We start from the raw sequence: 15,879 nt of genomic DNA, 5'->3' as shown, positions 1-15,879 counted from the left end.
AAAGGTGCTGTCGAGTCCTCTCATTTGAGAACATGGATGTAGGTGTCGCACCTGCCTGGCTATATATAAAAGGGTGAGATTTCTTGCTGTCTTTGCAATCTCTTTAGGGGACCGCCTGTGACGCACATTACGTTCTGGTTTAATGCGACTCAATACTAAAACTGTTTTCTTTCTCTTCTGTTTCCTTGGGGAATTTTGGGGGGTCTGGCAGGAGATTTTGTTTTTCTTTATACTTACCAACAGTAGAAACCAGGCTGGCTGGAGAGCGCTTTGGGAGAATTTGGACAACCTGAACGATGAGCATTAGTCCCTCGCCTCCCATCCCTGCATTTGCAGCTGGTGCTGTCCGCGCATCTCCCTGCGGCAGCGCAGATTCCCCCATCCGCGGCTCCAGCTGAGTCCCGCATCCCTATTTTTAGCCGCCATAACCCTCGTGGCCAAGTAACAGGCAAGCGGGCGGGGCCGGAGAGCGCCCGGCCCCGCCCCCGCCCCCACGCGCCTGGAGGGAGGAGCCGGGCGCGCAGGATCGGGCGCGCGGAGTCCGAGCCGGGAGCCCGCGCCCTGCGGCCGGCTGCCGGCGGCAATGAAGATCTGGAGCTCCGAGCACGTGTTTGGGTGAGGTCGGGCTGCGGGCCACGGTGGGGTCCGGACCGGCACCTGCTCCTGCCCCCGAGCCGCGGGGGGCGGCCGAGGAAAGGCTGGACCCCAGACCGGGCCCTCGCCGAGCCCGCCCAGCCCCGCGCTGGCCGCTCCCAGACGGCGGCCCGGGCATCCTAAAAGGAGGGGGCGGGCTCTGTCCCTTCTAGGGCGTCGTTAGGGAGAGAGCCGGCGGAGTGGTGCAGTCTGTTTGATGGAAGGGCCGCCTGACGGACGGAGGCGGGTGGTGGGATTGTCGAAGCTAGGGGGCGGGGGGGGGCGGCCTTTCCCCGGGGTGCTGGCGGAGGGCCGAGCTGCTGGGACCGATCTCAGCCAGCCCAATGGGGCAAGACGGCGTGGGCCGGCGAGTGCCCTCGGCTGCTGGGCGCCCTGGTGTGCATGGAGGCCCGGGTGGACGCGGCGGGGAGGGGACCCGGCAAAGTGACCGTGCCCACACTTCAGCCCACCCGGGAGCAGGCCCAATCTCGCCTGCACAATGCGCTCTTTGGGGCAGGGCGCGCGGCATCCTAGGGAGAACGGAGGCCTGGAGAGCGGGCCCGGTCCTTCCCTGAGATTGTGCAGTGCAGTTGAACACAGACACTAAGCTGTGAGCTCGGGAGGAAGCCAAATGTGGAGAAGGCTTATGGGGGTCTTTCGCCCTGAATGCACTTGTGGGCATGGAAAGCCTCCAAGCCAGCATGGAAAACTGGGAACTGTTTAAGAGTACCCTCGTGACTTAAATGGTATCTTCTCCTAAGTCGCTTGATATGTGACTGTGTGAAATTATCCTTTAAGATTTTTTAAAGGAACAAAGATTTTAAAGATTCCTTGACCCCCACTTAGAGAAGCATGTCGTTTTTGGAAAAAAAAAATACTGCGTGAAATGGAATTGTCATCCTTTGGCCTTTTTATGTAAAATTATTATAATAAAAATTTATCAAGTGATTTAAAACCTCTGAAATTATTTTTAATGAAATCTTTAGACTTTAGGGGATCCAGTTTAGTGTGGATCTTTGTATGGTCTGCAGCCTTTCTCAACTGGGGTTCCTTGAGAGATCCAGTAAAAACCCCAGTGAGAATGACTCCAGAGATTCTTTTCTCAATTTGGGACATAACTGGCACCATCAGAATGCAGAGGGGAGAAGTTAAGTCATTGCAAACTGTGTGCCCAGGCAGTGGGACTCCGTGTTCTCACTGAACACCTGAGAAGGACTGCCCTAGAAGTTCATGGAATGTTGGTTGACGAGCAGAAGTGAATGGTCAGCTTATGGAAAGTCACTATTGATAAAATTCACCTGCTTAATGTGTAAGATTCAATGATTCTTAGTCAATTTACAGAGTTGTACAACCATCACCACAGTTTGGTTTTAGAACTTTTCCGTCATGCTACAGAGACACCCTCATTCCCATTCACAGGCACCCGCCACTCTCATTCCCAGCCCCAGGCAACCACTAATCTGCTGTTTCTGTAGATTTGCCTTTTCCAGACATTTGACATAAATGTCATCATAACAATATGTGGTCATTTGTGTCTGGCTTCTTTTACTTGGCACATTTTTTTGAGGTTCATTGGTATGGTAGTCTGTATGAGTCCTTCGTTCCTTACCTCATTCATTTTGTGTCCCTGATACTCTGCAAGTGCCTGGCACATAGTAGGTGCTCAGTGTGGGGCAGAGGAATCTCAAGGAAACCAGGTCCCCTTCCAGAATGAGGGCAGCTATCCATCAAAAGAATTCCAACCATGAGAGATGATGGACTCTGAAAAACTGAGGGTTCTAGAGGGTAGGGGGGTGGGGGGATGGGTTAGCCTGGTGATGGGTATTGAGGAGGGCACGTTTTGCATGGTGCACTGGGTGTTATGAACAAACAATGAATCATGGAACACTGCATCAAAAACTAATGATGTAATATATGGTGATTAACATAACAATAAAAAAATTAAAAAAAAAAAAAAGAATTCCAGGGAGCCCCCAAGCTACTGTGGACTAGGTGCTGATCCTCTGCCGTTGATTTTTGAACTTGAAATTGGCAAATGTGGAATGCAAGTGGCTGAGGATGATAGTAAGTAGGCCCCTGTGGCAGACAGGTGGTGAGTGACGTGATACTCTTTGATGACAGGCCATCTGTAGGACAGTACCAAAGTGGAAGCCTGGCTTTCTAGCTAGGCTTAATAAGGAGTTTCCCTTTGCTTAGTCCCTTAAATTCACTGTTTTGTTTTGTTTTTGGGATTATAAACCTTTGGGGATTATAAACCTTTCTTTTTCTTTCTATACTTGTTTACTTTTTATATATTTGTTGTGCTGGCAGGTGAACATTTGATTGGAGGTTCATAAATTTACTCTTGAAAGGCAAGAAATAATCAGGCACAAAAACTTTGACATTTATCAAGTTTTCCTCCTGTGTCCTGAAGAAACCCCAGGGCCCAGGGGTGCGTGAGTGGTGCAGTTGGCTAAGCTCTCAGCTCTTGGTTTCAACTTGGGTCATGATCTCAGGGTCATGAGATCGAGTCCCACATCTGGCTCTGTGCTCGTTCGGAGTCTGCTTGGGAGTCTCCCTCCCTCTCCCTCTCATTCTCTCTCTTTCTCTAAAATAAATAAATCTTAAAAAAAAAGAAAGAAACCCCAGACCTGGAGTGGGGCATAGCAGAGAGCAGAATGAACACAGCTATGGAAATGGGGCTTTTCCCTTGGGGAAAGCCATCGGGATCAACGTGCGCTACCGAGACAGGGTTCAATAGAGCTTAAATAGTAATGAAAAATACAGGCTGAATAATAAAAATATAGAAAGGAACACTAAACATTAACAGGACTATAAATTTCATCCTCACAGCATTGACCAGGGTTTCAGGTAGGCCTAGAACAGAATCTTTCCTAATAGCCAACACAAGATTGGCTGGCAGCATCAAGATCATACACTCCTTGGATTCCAGCAGCTACCAGGAAAGATATCCAGAAGGTGATAACCATCTCAGAGAAGTCAGGAGCTTTGGAGGGGATGTGCCCTCCATCAGGCTTGCTTTCTAGCCAGGAGCAGGGAAAAGCACCTCCCCACTGTTTCTTTTAAACAAGAGAAATTGAACATTACAGACAAGAGTTGAAGTGCCTCCCAGTGCTGTTCCCTTTCTCCCCACAGGCCGACAAGATTATGAACTTGGTGGGTTCATCCTTCTGAAGGTCGGTTTGACTACGTTTATATGTGTGTGTGTGTGTGTGTGTGTGTGTTTATCCATAAACAATGCATAATGTCATTTGTTGTCTTAAAATGGAAATCAGTGGCATCACTTGGTACAGATCTTTTGTCCATTTCCCTTTCTTCACAACAGTGTGTTTTTGAGATGTGTGTTTGTGTGTCTCATAGCTGCATGATATTCCATTGTATGAATATGTCACAATTTATCCTTTCTCTTATTGAAGGTACATAACATTTCCCCCTTTATTCCGTCTCATACTGCAGTGATCACTCCCGTATACATTTCCAGTCCCTTTAATCAAGGGACCGCTTAGGCCAGCGATTCTCAAACTCTTCAGCCTCAGGACCTCTTTACACTCTTAGAAAATATTGGGTGCCCCAGACAGTTTTTATTTGGGTTATATCTACCACTGTCTACTATGTTAGAAATTAAATGGATAAATTTAAAAATATTTATTCATTCATTCAAATTAATAATGATAAACCCACTTCATTAATAAAAACAAACCTGTATTTTCCAAAAGCACAAAAATTAGGAAGAGTGGCGCTGTTTGATTTTTTTTTTTTTTGCTAATTTCTGGTATAACAGAAGATAGCTTGATCCTCCTGTCTACTTCACCAATGTTTTGCAGTCTGTTTTTTGGTTCAAATATACGAATAAAACCCAGCCTCACTCTATGAATAAAACCCATTTGGTATTTTAATAGTCTTTTAAAGTGAGTGTGGCTACTTTAAGTAATTTCCTACTACAACAAGACCGGTGGTTTCTGAAGTTCATTTCAACGGAAGATCTGAAACCATAATGACCAGAGAAATTGGCCTGCCTTATACGTGAGTGACATCTCGCACCAATCACTTGGAACATATGGGTTCATCAGGTATGCAGTATGGGGCAGTCATCAGGCTCCCAGCAGAGGATACAAGTTTTCTAAAATTCCAGTCTGCATTCAAGAGCTCAAATTTTCTCTTTGGCAGCAAATAATAATCAGTTGTTCTTGAAGTGATAGGCTTGCTGTATTCATTTTTGAGAAAATGTCTGCCACATACCTAAGTCTGAATAACCAAAGTCCGTCCATCTGTTTCGCATAGAAGTGGGGGACTGGGCTGGAGAGTAGCAGCTAGCTGGGCCCACCGCCCACCAGCTGCCCGGTGCTCCCCTGGCCACGATGGACCTCCGAGTGCAGTTGGTCTGCTTCCTGTACGCCCTGCTCTCTTGCTCAGAACATCAGTACAGTGGTACTTAGGGGTCTAATACGAAATTAATAATCTTACTATTTCATAACGGATATTTTTAAGAGACACTGGCATTATTTTCCTGAGTGAACAGCAGTGAGCCCTGACCCCAAGTGCGATTTGGGGTCAGGGCCTTCATTCGTGAGGAGAGGCCAGCAGCTTTACCCTCTGTTGATTTTGCAGCTTGGGGTAAAGGTCAATATGGTGCAAAAGGCAAATCATGTCTCAGTAGCACTGAGGCAGTTTTGGCCTGGCAGACCTCTGGAGAGGGCCTGGGAGCCCCCAGGTGTGGACCACACTCTGAGAACCGCCCAACTGGGCCTGGAGTTGCTTTGGGTGGGTGCAGGAGCGCGTTGCCTTGCTTGTGGCTGCCTCATATATTTTTTAAAAACCTTGTTATTATGGAAATTTTAAAAGTATGCAAAAATGGAGAGCTGAGAATAGTGAGTGCCCACTGCCATCTCCTACGTTGACAGCCACTCTCACAGCCCAGCTGGTTTCACGCGTCCCTACCCACTGCTCCTTCCCCCTGGGTTATTTTAGGCAAATCCCAGGCGTCCTATAATTCCATCCCACTTCATCTTTCTGACACCCTGGCTGTGCATAGAGAGATGCTCTGTTACTCCTTTCCACTCCCGTGTGCCAGGTAGACTGAATCCCACCACCTCCTGGGCTGCCGGGCCAGGTACCACAGGGGTGATGCCCGGCGCTTCTGCAGCGGCACTGTGCTCCGAGGCAGCCACCCCCTGGGGACAGAGTCACACTCCACCATGGTCATTGTGGGTCACAGACACAGCCAGGACTGCGCCTCCCAGGATGAACTTCAGCCGATTCCTGGCCTGCCTGACACACAAGCCCTGAAACCAGGGCACCGGCCTTCTCAGCATCTCTCAGGGCTTGGACCAGTTTACCACCCACAGCTCAGTCTCCCCCTTTCTCCCAACACTTGATATTGCCAGACTTTGCCATTTTTGTCAATCGAATGAATGTCAGGCTATTTCCTTTAACCAGGAAGCGTGCTCTACTTAACCCTTGTTATTTTAAAAGATGTTATTTCCTGCATCTGCTGATGTCCATATTAACTTGTATTGGTCCTCCTGCTATAATCAGTAGAGTTATTTATTATGTGAGTATTTTAAGTGGCTTGTATTTAGTTTAAATCATCAGCTAGAAAGATGCAAGGTTTCTCTAGAAAAGAAGGATTATTGTGTATGATGTTCTTCATACAAATATTTCAACTCTTTGCTAGTTTTAAGTAATTTCAGGAGGCAAAGCCTATTCTTCTTAAAGTAGTGATTTTTATGGGAACAACTCTTAGGACCTTAGCCTGCAATGCTCGTAGAGTATTTCATTGAGAAGGCCCCCATGTAACTTAGTCCCTTATTGCTTTCACGTATGTCCAGATTCTCCCTCCTTCCATAGATCTTGGATCAACCACGTCCCTGACAGTTCTTCCTCAGGGAAGAAAGCTCAGCTCTCTGGGTCCTCCAGAGTGATCAGGTGTAACCACATCTCTGCGTCTTCATCGCTTTATGTTAAAGCTGGTGGATGTAACAACTCAGTGACATGATTCCATGGTTTGAAAAAGCATTTTTTGTTTAAAAGAGATTTTAGATCAGCCCTGACAATTTAGAGGCCATGGAACATAGAGGGTATGTACATGGTACAACAGAGGGTGGGGGGGGGTGCTGGTTTTATGAGGTTTTAAAGTAAATTAATGGTCAGTAACTGATATTTTAAAAGGATGTCAAATATGGAACAAAACCTGTCAATTTGTTTGTAATCTTTGATATTTGACTTAGTAATTTCATTTCTAGGAATTAATCTTAAGGAAAAATGAGATATGTGAAAGATGAGTATACACAAATGTTTGCTACTGTCTTTATTTTATGGAGCAAAATTGGGAGCAAAATCTAAATAACCGTTGTAGGGAGCTAGTTACATATAAATACCTATAAGATGACCTGTGGTGTAGCCCTTTATAATCAGATTTCTGAAAATAGGTTCATGATATGGGAAGATGTTCATCATCAGTTAAATATAAAAAGCAGTGTCTGAGTATGGTTTGAGCTTGATCCCAGTTTAATTTTGTAAGGGGTGCATGTGCGTGCGTGTGTGCGTGCGTGTGCGTGCAGGCGTGCGCACGCATGTGTCTAGCTCTTGACTCGGGGCTGTGTCTACACATGTTGTTTAAACTTGTCTGAGTACACCTGCGAAAATGATGGCGTTGTTGACATACTCATCTTTGCCGGAGGCTCGGATGCTTCTGGGAGCACACACATCCTGAGGAAGGAAGAATTAGGGAAAGAAGCACCCAGAGGGGCGGTCCACCCTGAAAACCTGAAGGGCGCACCTCTGACTCCCTGCGGACAGCTGTAGGGTTTCAGCCTAACCAAGCACTAAAGAAGCGCTGCCCCAGGAGTGGGGCAGCCGTAAATGTGGCTCGGGACCTCGCCGCTAGCGGGACACCAAACAGGGACAAAGATGCCCACCCCCCACCTCAAGGGCTCAGGGCCAGAGAGAGAGAGTGGCGGTGGCCTGCAGGAGAAGCTTCAGGGAGAGCTGGGGACATCTTCGGGGACTCCCACACAGCCTGGCATCGTCTTTGGATAGTGGAATTGTGGATGCTTTTATTTGCATACTTTGTTTTTCAGAACTTTGGACACTTTATAATCAGAAAAAAATATGTTGGCCACTTCACGGCCATATACCACTTCAAAGGTGGGACAAAGTAGTTTCCCTTGAATAATGTGGGGGGTTAGGGGTGCTGAGCCCCTGCACAACTGAAAATTATGTGTAACTTGTTTAAAAATCCCCTTTCTGGGGCGCCTGTGTGGCTCAGTTGGTTGCGCGTCTGCCTTCGGCTCCGGTCATAGTCCCAGGGTCCTGGGATCGAGCCCCGCATCGGGCTCCCTGCTCCGCGGGAAGCCTGCTTCTCCCTCTCCCTCTGCCCCTCCCCCTGCTCATGCTCTCTCTCACTCTCTCTCAAATACAATATATATTTTTTAAGATTTTATTTATTTTTCGACAGAGAGAGATATAGTGAGAGAGGGAACACGAGCAGGGGGAGCGGGAGAGGGAGAAGCAGGCTTCCCACTGAGCAGGGAGCCCGATGAGGGGCTCGATCCCAGGACCCTGGGACCATGACCTGAGCCGAAGGCAGACGCTTAACGACTGAGCCACCCAGGCGCCCCTCAAATACAATCTTTAAAAAAAAAAATCCCCTTTTAGTAAATGGCCCAACTATCCACACAGTTGTTCAAGCCAGAAACTTGGGCATCATTCTTGAGTCCTCCTCTCTCCTTATTTTCAGGATTAATACATAGTTTATCATCCAAGTTGGGATAACTTTAAAAGTAAAAGAGGACACTCTTAATATGTCCAATAAGACAAAAGGCAAAATTGGAATTGTCCTGGGCAAACTGGAATGTCTGGTCACTTTATCTTTCTTTCTCTTACAATTAGTTACAAAGTACTACTACTTCCTAAATATCTATTTCTGTCGAATGTAGTTGACACACTGTTATGTTAGTTGTAGGTGTATCACAGTGATTCAGTATCTCTCTACGTTATGCCACATTCACCACAGGTAGCCACCATCTGCACCACAGAAGGCTAGACTACATTCCCTATGCTGTATCTTTTGTACCCATGAGGTGCTCACTCCATAACTGGAAGCTGGTATATCCCACTCCCCTTCATTCATTTTGTCCATCCCCCCTACCTCTCTCCCCTCTGACAACCACCAGTTTGTTCTCCGCATTTCTGCATTTTATTTGTTTATTCATTTGTTTTGTTTTTTAGATTCCACCTATGAGTGAAGTCATATGATATTTGACTCTCTTTGTCTGACTTACTTCATTTAGCATAATGCTGTCTAGGTCCATCCATGTTGTGACAGATGGCAAAGTCTCACCCTTTTTTATGGCTGGGGAATATTCCATTGTATATACATATATACCACATCTTCTTTATCCATTCATCTATCAATGTACACTTGGATTGCTTCCATATCTTGGCTATTATAAATAATGCTGCAGTAAACATAAGGGTGCATATATCTTCTCGAATTAATATTTTTGTTTTCTTTGGGTAAATACCCAGTAGTGGAATGACTGAATTGTATGGTATTTCATTTTTTAGTTTTTTGAGGAACCTCAAATTGTTTTCCACAGTGGCAACACCAATTTGCATTCCCACCAACAGCGCACAAGGGTTCTTTTTTCTCCATGTCCTCACCAACACTTGTTATTTCTTGTCTTTTTGATTTTAGCCATTCTAACTCCCTTATGTCTCTTAATCTGACATAAGGTGATAGCTCATTGTGGTTTTGGTTTTCATTTCCCTGATGATTAGTGATCTGGAGCATCTTTTTGTGTACCTGTTGGCCCTTTGGAAAAGCGTTTATTCAGGTCCTCTGCTCATTTTTAATTGAATTATTTGCTTTTTTGGTGTTGGATTGAATAAATTATTTATATATTTTAGATATTAACCCTTTATCAGATATATCATCTGCAAATATCTTCTCCCATTCACTAGGTTGCCTTTTTTTTCTGTTGATGGTTTCCTGCACTGTGCAAAAGTTTTTGTTTTGGTGTAGTCTCAATAATTTCTCTTTGCTTTTGTTTCTCTTGCCTTAGGAGATATATCTAGAAAAATATTGCTACAGCCAATGTCAAACAATGTATGCCTGTTTTCCTCTAGGATTTTCATGGTTTCATGCCTCACATTTAGGTCTTTAATCCATTTTGAGTTTTATTTTTTTGTATGGTGTAAGAAAGTGGTCCAGTTTCATTCTTTTGCATGGAGTTGTCCAGTTTTCCTAGCACATTTACTGAAGAGACTGTCTTTTCCCCATTGTATATTCTTGCCTCCTTTGTGGTAGATTAATTGACCATGTAAGTGTTGGTCTATTTCCGGCTCTCTATTCTGTTCTTTTGATCTGTGTGTCTGTTTTTGTGCCAGCACCATACTGTTTTCATTACTACACCTTTGTAGTATAGCTTGAAACCTGGGATTGTGTTACCTCCAGCTTTGTTCTTCTTTCTCAAGATTACTTTGGCTATTTGGGGTCTTTTGTGGTTCTAAACAATTTTTAGTATTATTTGTTCTAGTTCTGTGAAAAATGTTATTGGTATTTTCTTGAGAGTTTAGATAAACCACATGTGTTTTTTTTTAATAGTTTTTTAAAAAAAATTTTATTAACATGTAATGTATTATTTGTTTCAGGGGTACAGGTCTGTGATTCATCAGTCTTACACAATTCACAGGGCTCACCATAGCACATACCCTCCCCAATGTCTATCACCCAGCCACCCCATCCCTCCCACCCCCTCTACTCCAGCAACCCTCAGCTTGTTTCCTGAGATTAAGAGTCTCTTATGGTTTGTCTCCCTCTCTGGTTTCATCTTGTTTCATTTTTCCCTCCCTTCCCCTATGATTCTCTGTCTTGTTTCTCAGTTTCCTCATATCAGTGAGATATGATACTTGCCTTTCTCTGATTGACCTATTTCGCTTAGCATAACACCCTCTAGTTCCATCCACATCGTTGCAAATGGCAAGATTTCATTTTATTGATGACTTCATAATATTCCATTGTGTATATATACCACATCTTCTTTATCCATTCATCTGTTGATGGACATCTAGGCTTTTCCCATAGTTTGGCTATTGTGAACATTACTGCTATATATGTGCTGCTGAAGCGAGCACATGGACATTACTGCTATAAACATTGGGGTGATGTTATTGGTATTTTAATAGGGGTTGCATGGACTCTGTAGATAAAAATAATGTATAACTTTTGATTCCCCCAGCAATTAACTACTTAAAGCCTAATATGGACCTTACTGATAACATAAACAGTTGGTTAACATGTATTTTATATATGTATATACATATGTATTATATCTAATATATAATACACATATTATATATTATATGTAATACATATTATATTATTATATATTATGTGTATTATATATTATATAATACTACATATATTATTATATATTATGTGTATTATTATATATAATGCTACATATTATATTATTATATGTGTATTATATATTATATATACTACTACATATTATATATTATGTGTATTATATACTGTATTCCTACCATAAACTAGAGAAAAGAAAATGTTCTTAAGAAAATCATAAAGAAGGGGCGCCTGGGTAGCTCAGTTGGTTAAGTGTCTGACTCTTGATTTTGGCTCAGGTCATGATCTGAGGGGCATGAAATCAAGCCCCACGTTGGGTTTTGTGCTCACTGGGGAGTCTGCTTGAGATTCTCTCTCTCTCTCTTTCCCTCTGCCCCTTCCACCATGCTTGCACTCTCTCTCTCTCTCTAAAATAAATAAATAAATCTTAAAAAAAAAAGAAAATCATAAGGAAAATACATTTACAGTACTATTCTGTATTTATTGAAAAAAATCCACATATAAGTGGACCCACGCACTTCAAACCAGTGTTGCTCACGGGTCAACTGTAGTTGGTTCTCAGTAGAGCATCACCAGCTGGGAGTAGTAGCCTGTTCTAGATACACATAAGGCAGGTGCGTTACTATACTACTTTAGTGTTGAGTTCCAGGTGTCAAGGTGGTCAGTTAGGTCCAGGAGCCCAACTGGAAGTCACAGCCAAGCCTTCATTCACCGCAATAGTGCAGGCAAAGAGGCAAATAAACTCCAGCTCCCCAGTGTTCCGCCCCTACCATGGAACGGCATGGGAGGGGCAGGTGACAGGCTGGGGATGGGGAGACATGTCTATCTACCCAGAAGCCCCAAAGGAAAGGGTGCTGCTTCTTAGGGACTGGGGGAGTGCAAGGGGTTGGTGGTGGAAGATGTGGACAGGAAGGTGCTGAGTGGAGGGAAGCAAGTGGCTCAGCCAAGGCCCCAGTGCTGGGGTGGCCTGTGAGTGCAGCATCTGGGTTGGGAATGCAGACACACTGAGCATGGCTGCCAACAGTCTGAGACCTCTGTGTCTCCAGCGTCCTGAGAGTTCTGCCAGGCAAAGCCTTCTGATGGCCTCTGGTCAGCCCAGAAGGATCACAGGATCCTGGATCTGGGTATGGAGCCGGATGCCTCAGATAGATTTGTTTGAATATACCTTTAATTAAAACCAAAAGAAAAACCGTTTAATGAGAGCATTAACATTGATTTTCATTTCACTCTGTGGGCCCCCGCATCTTGGCCGCCCTGGGCCACTCTGGCGCGCTTTACAAATGTAGGGATTGCCTGCTTATTCCGGGTGGTTATGTGTTTCCCACCAGCCACCCATGGGACACCGTCATCAAAGCTGCCATGAGGAAGTACCCGAATCCAATGAACCCCTGTGTCGTGGGAGTTGACGTGCTGGAGCGCAGTGTGGACAGCCGGGGCCGGCTTCACAGCCACCGCCTCCTCAGCACCGAGTGGGGGCTGCCCGGCTTCGTGAAAGCGGTGAGCCTGCGACTGCTTGCCCCGCCGCGCCTCCGATGGCCCGCTTCCCCGCGTGCCCCGGCGACACCCGCATTGTCCCGGCTGCACCCGCATTGCCCCGCTCACGCGCATGCCCAGGCGACACCCGCAGTGCCCCGCTCACGCGCATGCCCAGGAGACACCCGCATTGCCCCGCCCAGGCCCTACCTGCGTCCATCCAGGTTGTCCCCGCTGCACCTGCATCTGCCTGGCAAGTGCCCATCTGCAGGAAGTGACAGCCTTTCCTTAGAGCACCCACTCAGGACTTCAGAGAAGCCTGCGAGATGGTTTGTTTCTCTGTAAACTTCGTTTAGTTTCCATCTCCGTGGTGTGTGGCCCGGCTTCCCCAGCCTCGGCCCTGGCCCCACCAGCCCAGAACCCTCTCGGCCCCGTGTCCACTGGGGCCGTCCTAACCAGATACCACAGACTGGGGGCCCCAACAGACACTTGTTTGCTCATAGCTCGGGAAGCTGGAGGTCCAAGATCAAGGCGCCTGCCAGCTTGATTTCCTTGAGGACCATAAGGGGAGGGTCCGGTCCAGCCTCTCTCCTTGGCTGGTGGACTGCTGCCGTCTTGCTGCCTCTGTACGTGGTGGTCCCTCACCTCCTGCAGCCCTGCTGTCTCCCTCTGTGTGTCCTAATCTCTCCTTCTTATAAAGACACTGCTCAGACTAAGATAGGGTCCACCCTAATGACCCCCATCTAAACCTAATTACCTCTCCAAAGGCCCTATTTCCAAATACAAGTCACATTCTGAGGTGTTGGGGGTCAGGACGTCAACATATGAGCTTTGGGGGACACATTCAGTCCATGACAAGTCTCTTCTGCAGAGCCATCAGGGAGGTCATTGAAAATGTAAATCCGAGCATGACTTCCTCCTGCCCCTCCCCGGGCCCCTGCTCTCTTCTCAACACAGAGTCCCAGCGCTAACATGGACCCAACACCCCAGGGAGCCCACCTTCTCCCTCCCCTGCCATGCCAGCCTCTCACTCCGCCAGGAGCTCAGCATGTGGGGCTGGGCCCAGGAGGCGTCATCGGCAGCTCACCCCGCTAACCCCAGGACTGCCTGGTGCCTCTCCCTTCCTGGCTCTGCCACCCGGCAGAGAGCCTTCCCCACGCTCCCTGCCCCTCGCCGTTTTCTTTTCTGTCAAGCCATTTATTATTGTCCTACACTCACCTCTACCTGAATTCATTCACTGGACCAATGCCAGCCTCGGCTGCTGGGGCAGAGGCACCCGAGGAACTGTGCAGGGCAGTCCGTGGCTGGATCCCCAGTTGTATCTTTCGTTGACTAGATAAAGGACTTAATTAGTAAATGAAATTTGCGTTTGATCCTACAGAATGAAATTTTTGACATGTCACTATGCTAGTTTTGCTTTGTTTTTTAGATTTTGGGAACGAGTAGGACTTTGACATACATCAAAGAACATTCTGTTGTGGATCCAGTAGAAAAGAAAATGGAACTTTGTTCCACCAACGTAAGCAATGGCCTAAGATGAGAAAGGTGCTTGGTATTTCCTGGTGTGGTGGGTAATGTCTTAATTTTATTTCTAGCCCACCTTTGGTCTAAGTGATCTTTTATTTTTAGTGGAAAGGCTGAATTTATTCAGCAGTATTTTATTTACCTTTTTATTCCAGTATAATAAATGTACAGAAAGACGCACAAAATGAATTGTCGCAAAGTGAACACACCTTTGTAACCAGCAGACAGTTCAGAGACAGAGTGTGACCATCCCCCAGGAGCTCCCCTTGTGCTCCCTTCTGGTGGGCGCCCCCACCCCACCCTCAAGATAACCACTATCCTGACTTCCAACAGCAGAGGTGATTTTTAGCAGTAATTTTAAAAGCACCTTTTCCCCTTCACTCCTCTCTCACTCAAAAGAATTTATATTGGCCTACTGCACATTCAAAAAATGTGTTGGGGAAAATGCATGGGCTAGACATGGTTTATTTTTATAAAATCGTATTCTATAAAAAAAGCTTATCAGCTTTGTGCTCATTTACCTGGATGCTAACCCAGAAGGATTATGCTTTTGTATGACTGCTGATGGTTTGGCGGTTTGAAAGTGCCTCAAAGGCCAGGCCAGACTTAGGTTTGGGTGTAGAGGACAGGTGACGGTCGCCAGGAGCGGCCAGGACTAGGTTTCCCTGGGACTTAACGTGGTGGCACTCCCAGGGCCTAAATATTTCTTCTCTTCTGGCTTCAGTGAGTGCTGATTTGGGGGTGGAAGGGTATGGGCAGATGGTCTGGGAAGAAATGCAAGAGAAATAGAAGCTAAAGCCATTCTTTGTTTCAAGATCACACTCACAAACCTGGTGTCGGTGAACGAGAGGCTGGTGTACACTCCGCATCCGGAGGACCCTGAAATGTAAGTCACTGCATCCTGGGATTGACACGTTGAATTCCAGGCTCGGGGTGGGCCGGAGCCTCCCCTCGGTCAGGGCTACTCAGCCCCTTTACTTGCTGCTCTTCTGTAGGACTGTGCTCACACAAGAAGCCATCATCACTGTGAAGGGGATCAGCCTCGGCAGCTATCTGGAGAGTTTGATGGCCAACACGATATCATCCAACGCAAAGAAGGTACGGCTCTCTGTCCCGGGCCCCGTGTGCATGCCACGGGCCAGATTAAGGGGCTGGAATGTTATTGTCCTACCGAGGGCTGTGGCCCTCCATTGCCAGCGAGCTTGTGATGTCACAGCCTTTTCCACTGTCACGGTCAAAACTGGCCACAGGGAAAGCTGGCCCAGGCCTCAGGGGGAAGCATTGGGTGAACATGGGACACAAACCCAGCGGAGGCAAGTATGGCGTCAAAGAGCCAACTAGCGCAGTCTCAGTGCACAGGACAAACCCCACACATGAGCGTTGTCAGGCAGGGTGGTCAGGAATCGTAGTTTCCCACTGAACAGGCTTTGGCTGAGCCTCCCGTCTGCCAAGCTCCCCCAGACTTAACTCCTGTCTCTGTGCCTCCCCTCTGGCAGGACTGGGGAGTAAGGTCTGTGGAGGTGGCAGGAGAAAGGTGGGACCCCAGGTCCCTAGCGGGAGGGCTGCCTTCGTGAGGCAGATACTGCTCACGGAGTCCAGGTTGTCCTCCTTCCAGCAGAGCAAGCCATGGAAAGAGCTTGGATGTGTGGCAGCCATTGCACGAGTTCAAGGTAACGTCACCTGCCAGAGCAGGGCCTTCGCTTCTCACCTTCGCTTCCCTCCCAGGCTGACGTCTTCCTGGCTGTCCGCCCTGTCCCTCCCCTCTTCTGGTTTATTCTGGTCAGAAGTAATTCTCCATTTGGGGGACCAGTGGGATGCCCACCATGCTTGTCACAATTTAACGGGAAAACTACTTCTGCCCTGCATGTAGCCGCAGCACT

The 15,879-nt window shown here is 46.8% G+C and overlaps 1 protein-coding gene across 6 annotated transcripts in view; it reads left to right on the top strand.

Annotated features, from left to right (window-relative positions):
• Positions 1-492: 492 nt before the first annotated feature.
• PRELID3A (PRELI domain containing 3A) overlaps positions 493-15,879 on the top strand; it is a 155,325-nt gene continuing 139,938 nt past the window's right edge. For 4 of the 6 annotated variants that reach the window (XM_073888026.1, XM_025865180.2, XM_073888025.1 and 1 more), the window contains exons 1-5: positions 493-615; positions 12,331-12,499; positions 13,905-13,994; positions 14,815-14,885; positions 14,995-15,097. In XM_073888026.1, coding sequence (XP_073744127.1) covers positions 584-615; positions 12,331-12,499; positions 13,905-13,994; positions 14,815-14,885; positions 14,995-15,097 — 465 coding nt within the window. In that variant the 5' untranslated portion in view covers positions 493-583. Of the gene's footprint in view, positions 616-12,330; positions 12,500-13,904; positions 13,995-14,814; positions 14,886-14,994; positions 15,098-15,617; positions 15,670-15,879 lie in introns of all 6 variants that reach the window. The other 2 variants (XM_073888022.1, XM_073888023.1) reach the window with 2 other exon arrangements.

The sequence above is a fragment of the Callorhinus ursinus genome, unplaced genomic scaffold, assembly GCF_003265705.2.
Source record: "Callorhinus ursinus isolate GAN/ISIS: 27379988/994484 unplaced genomic scaffold, GSC_fseal_2.0 scaffold86, whole genome shotgun sequence".
Classification (NCBI taxonomy): Eukaryota; Metazoa; Chordata; class Mammalia; order Carnivora; family Otariidae; genus Callorhinus; species Callorhinus ursinus.
This window is presented reverse-complemented; position numbering and strand designations above follow the sequence as displayed.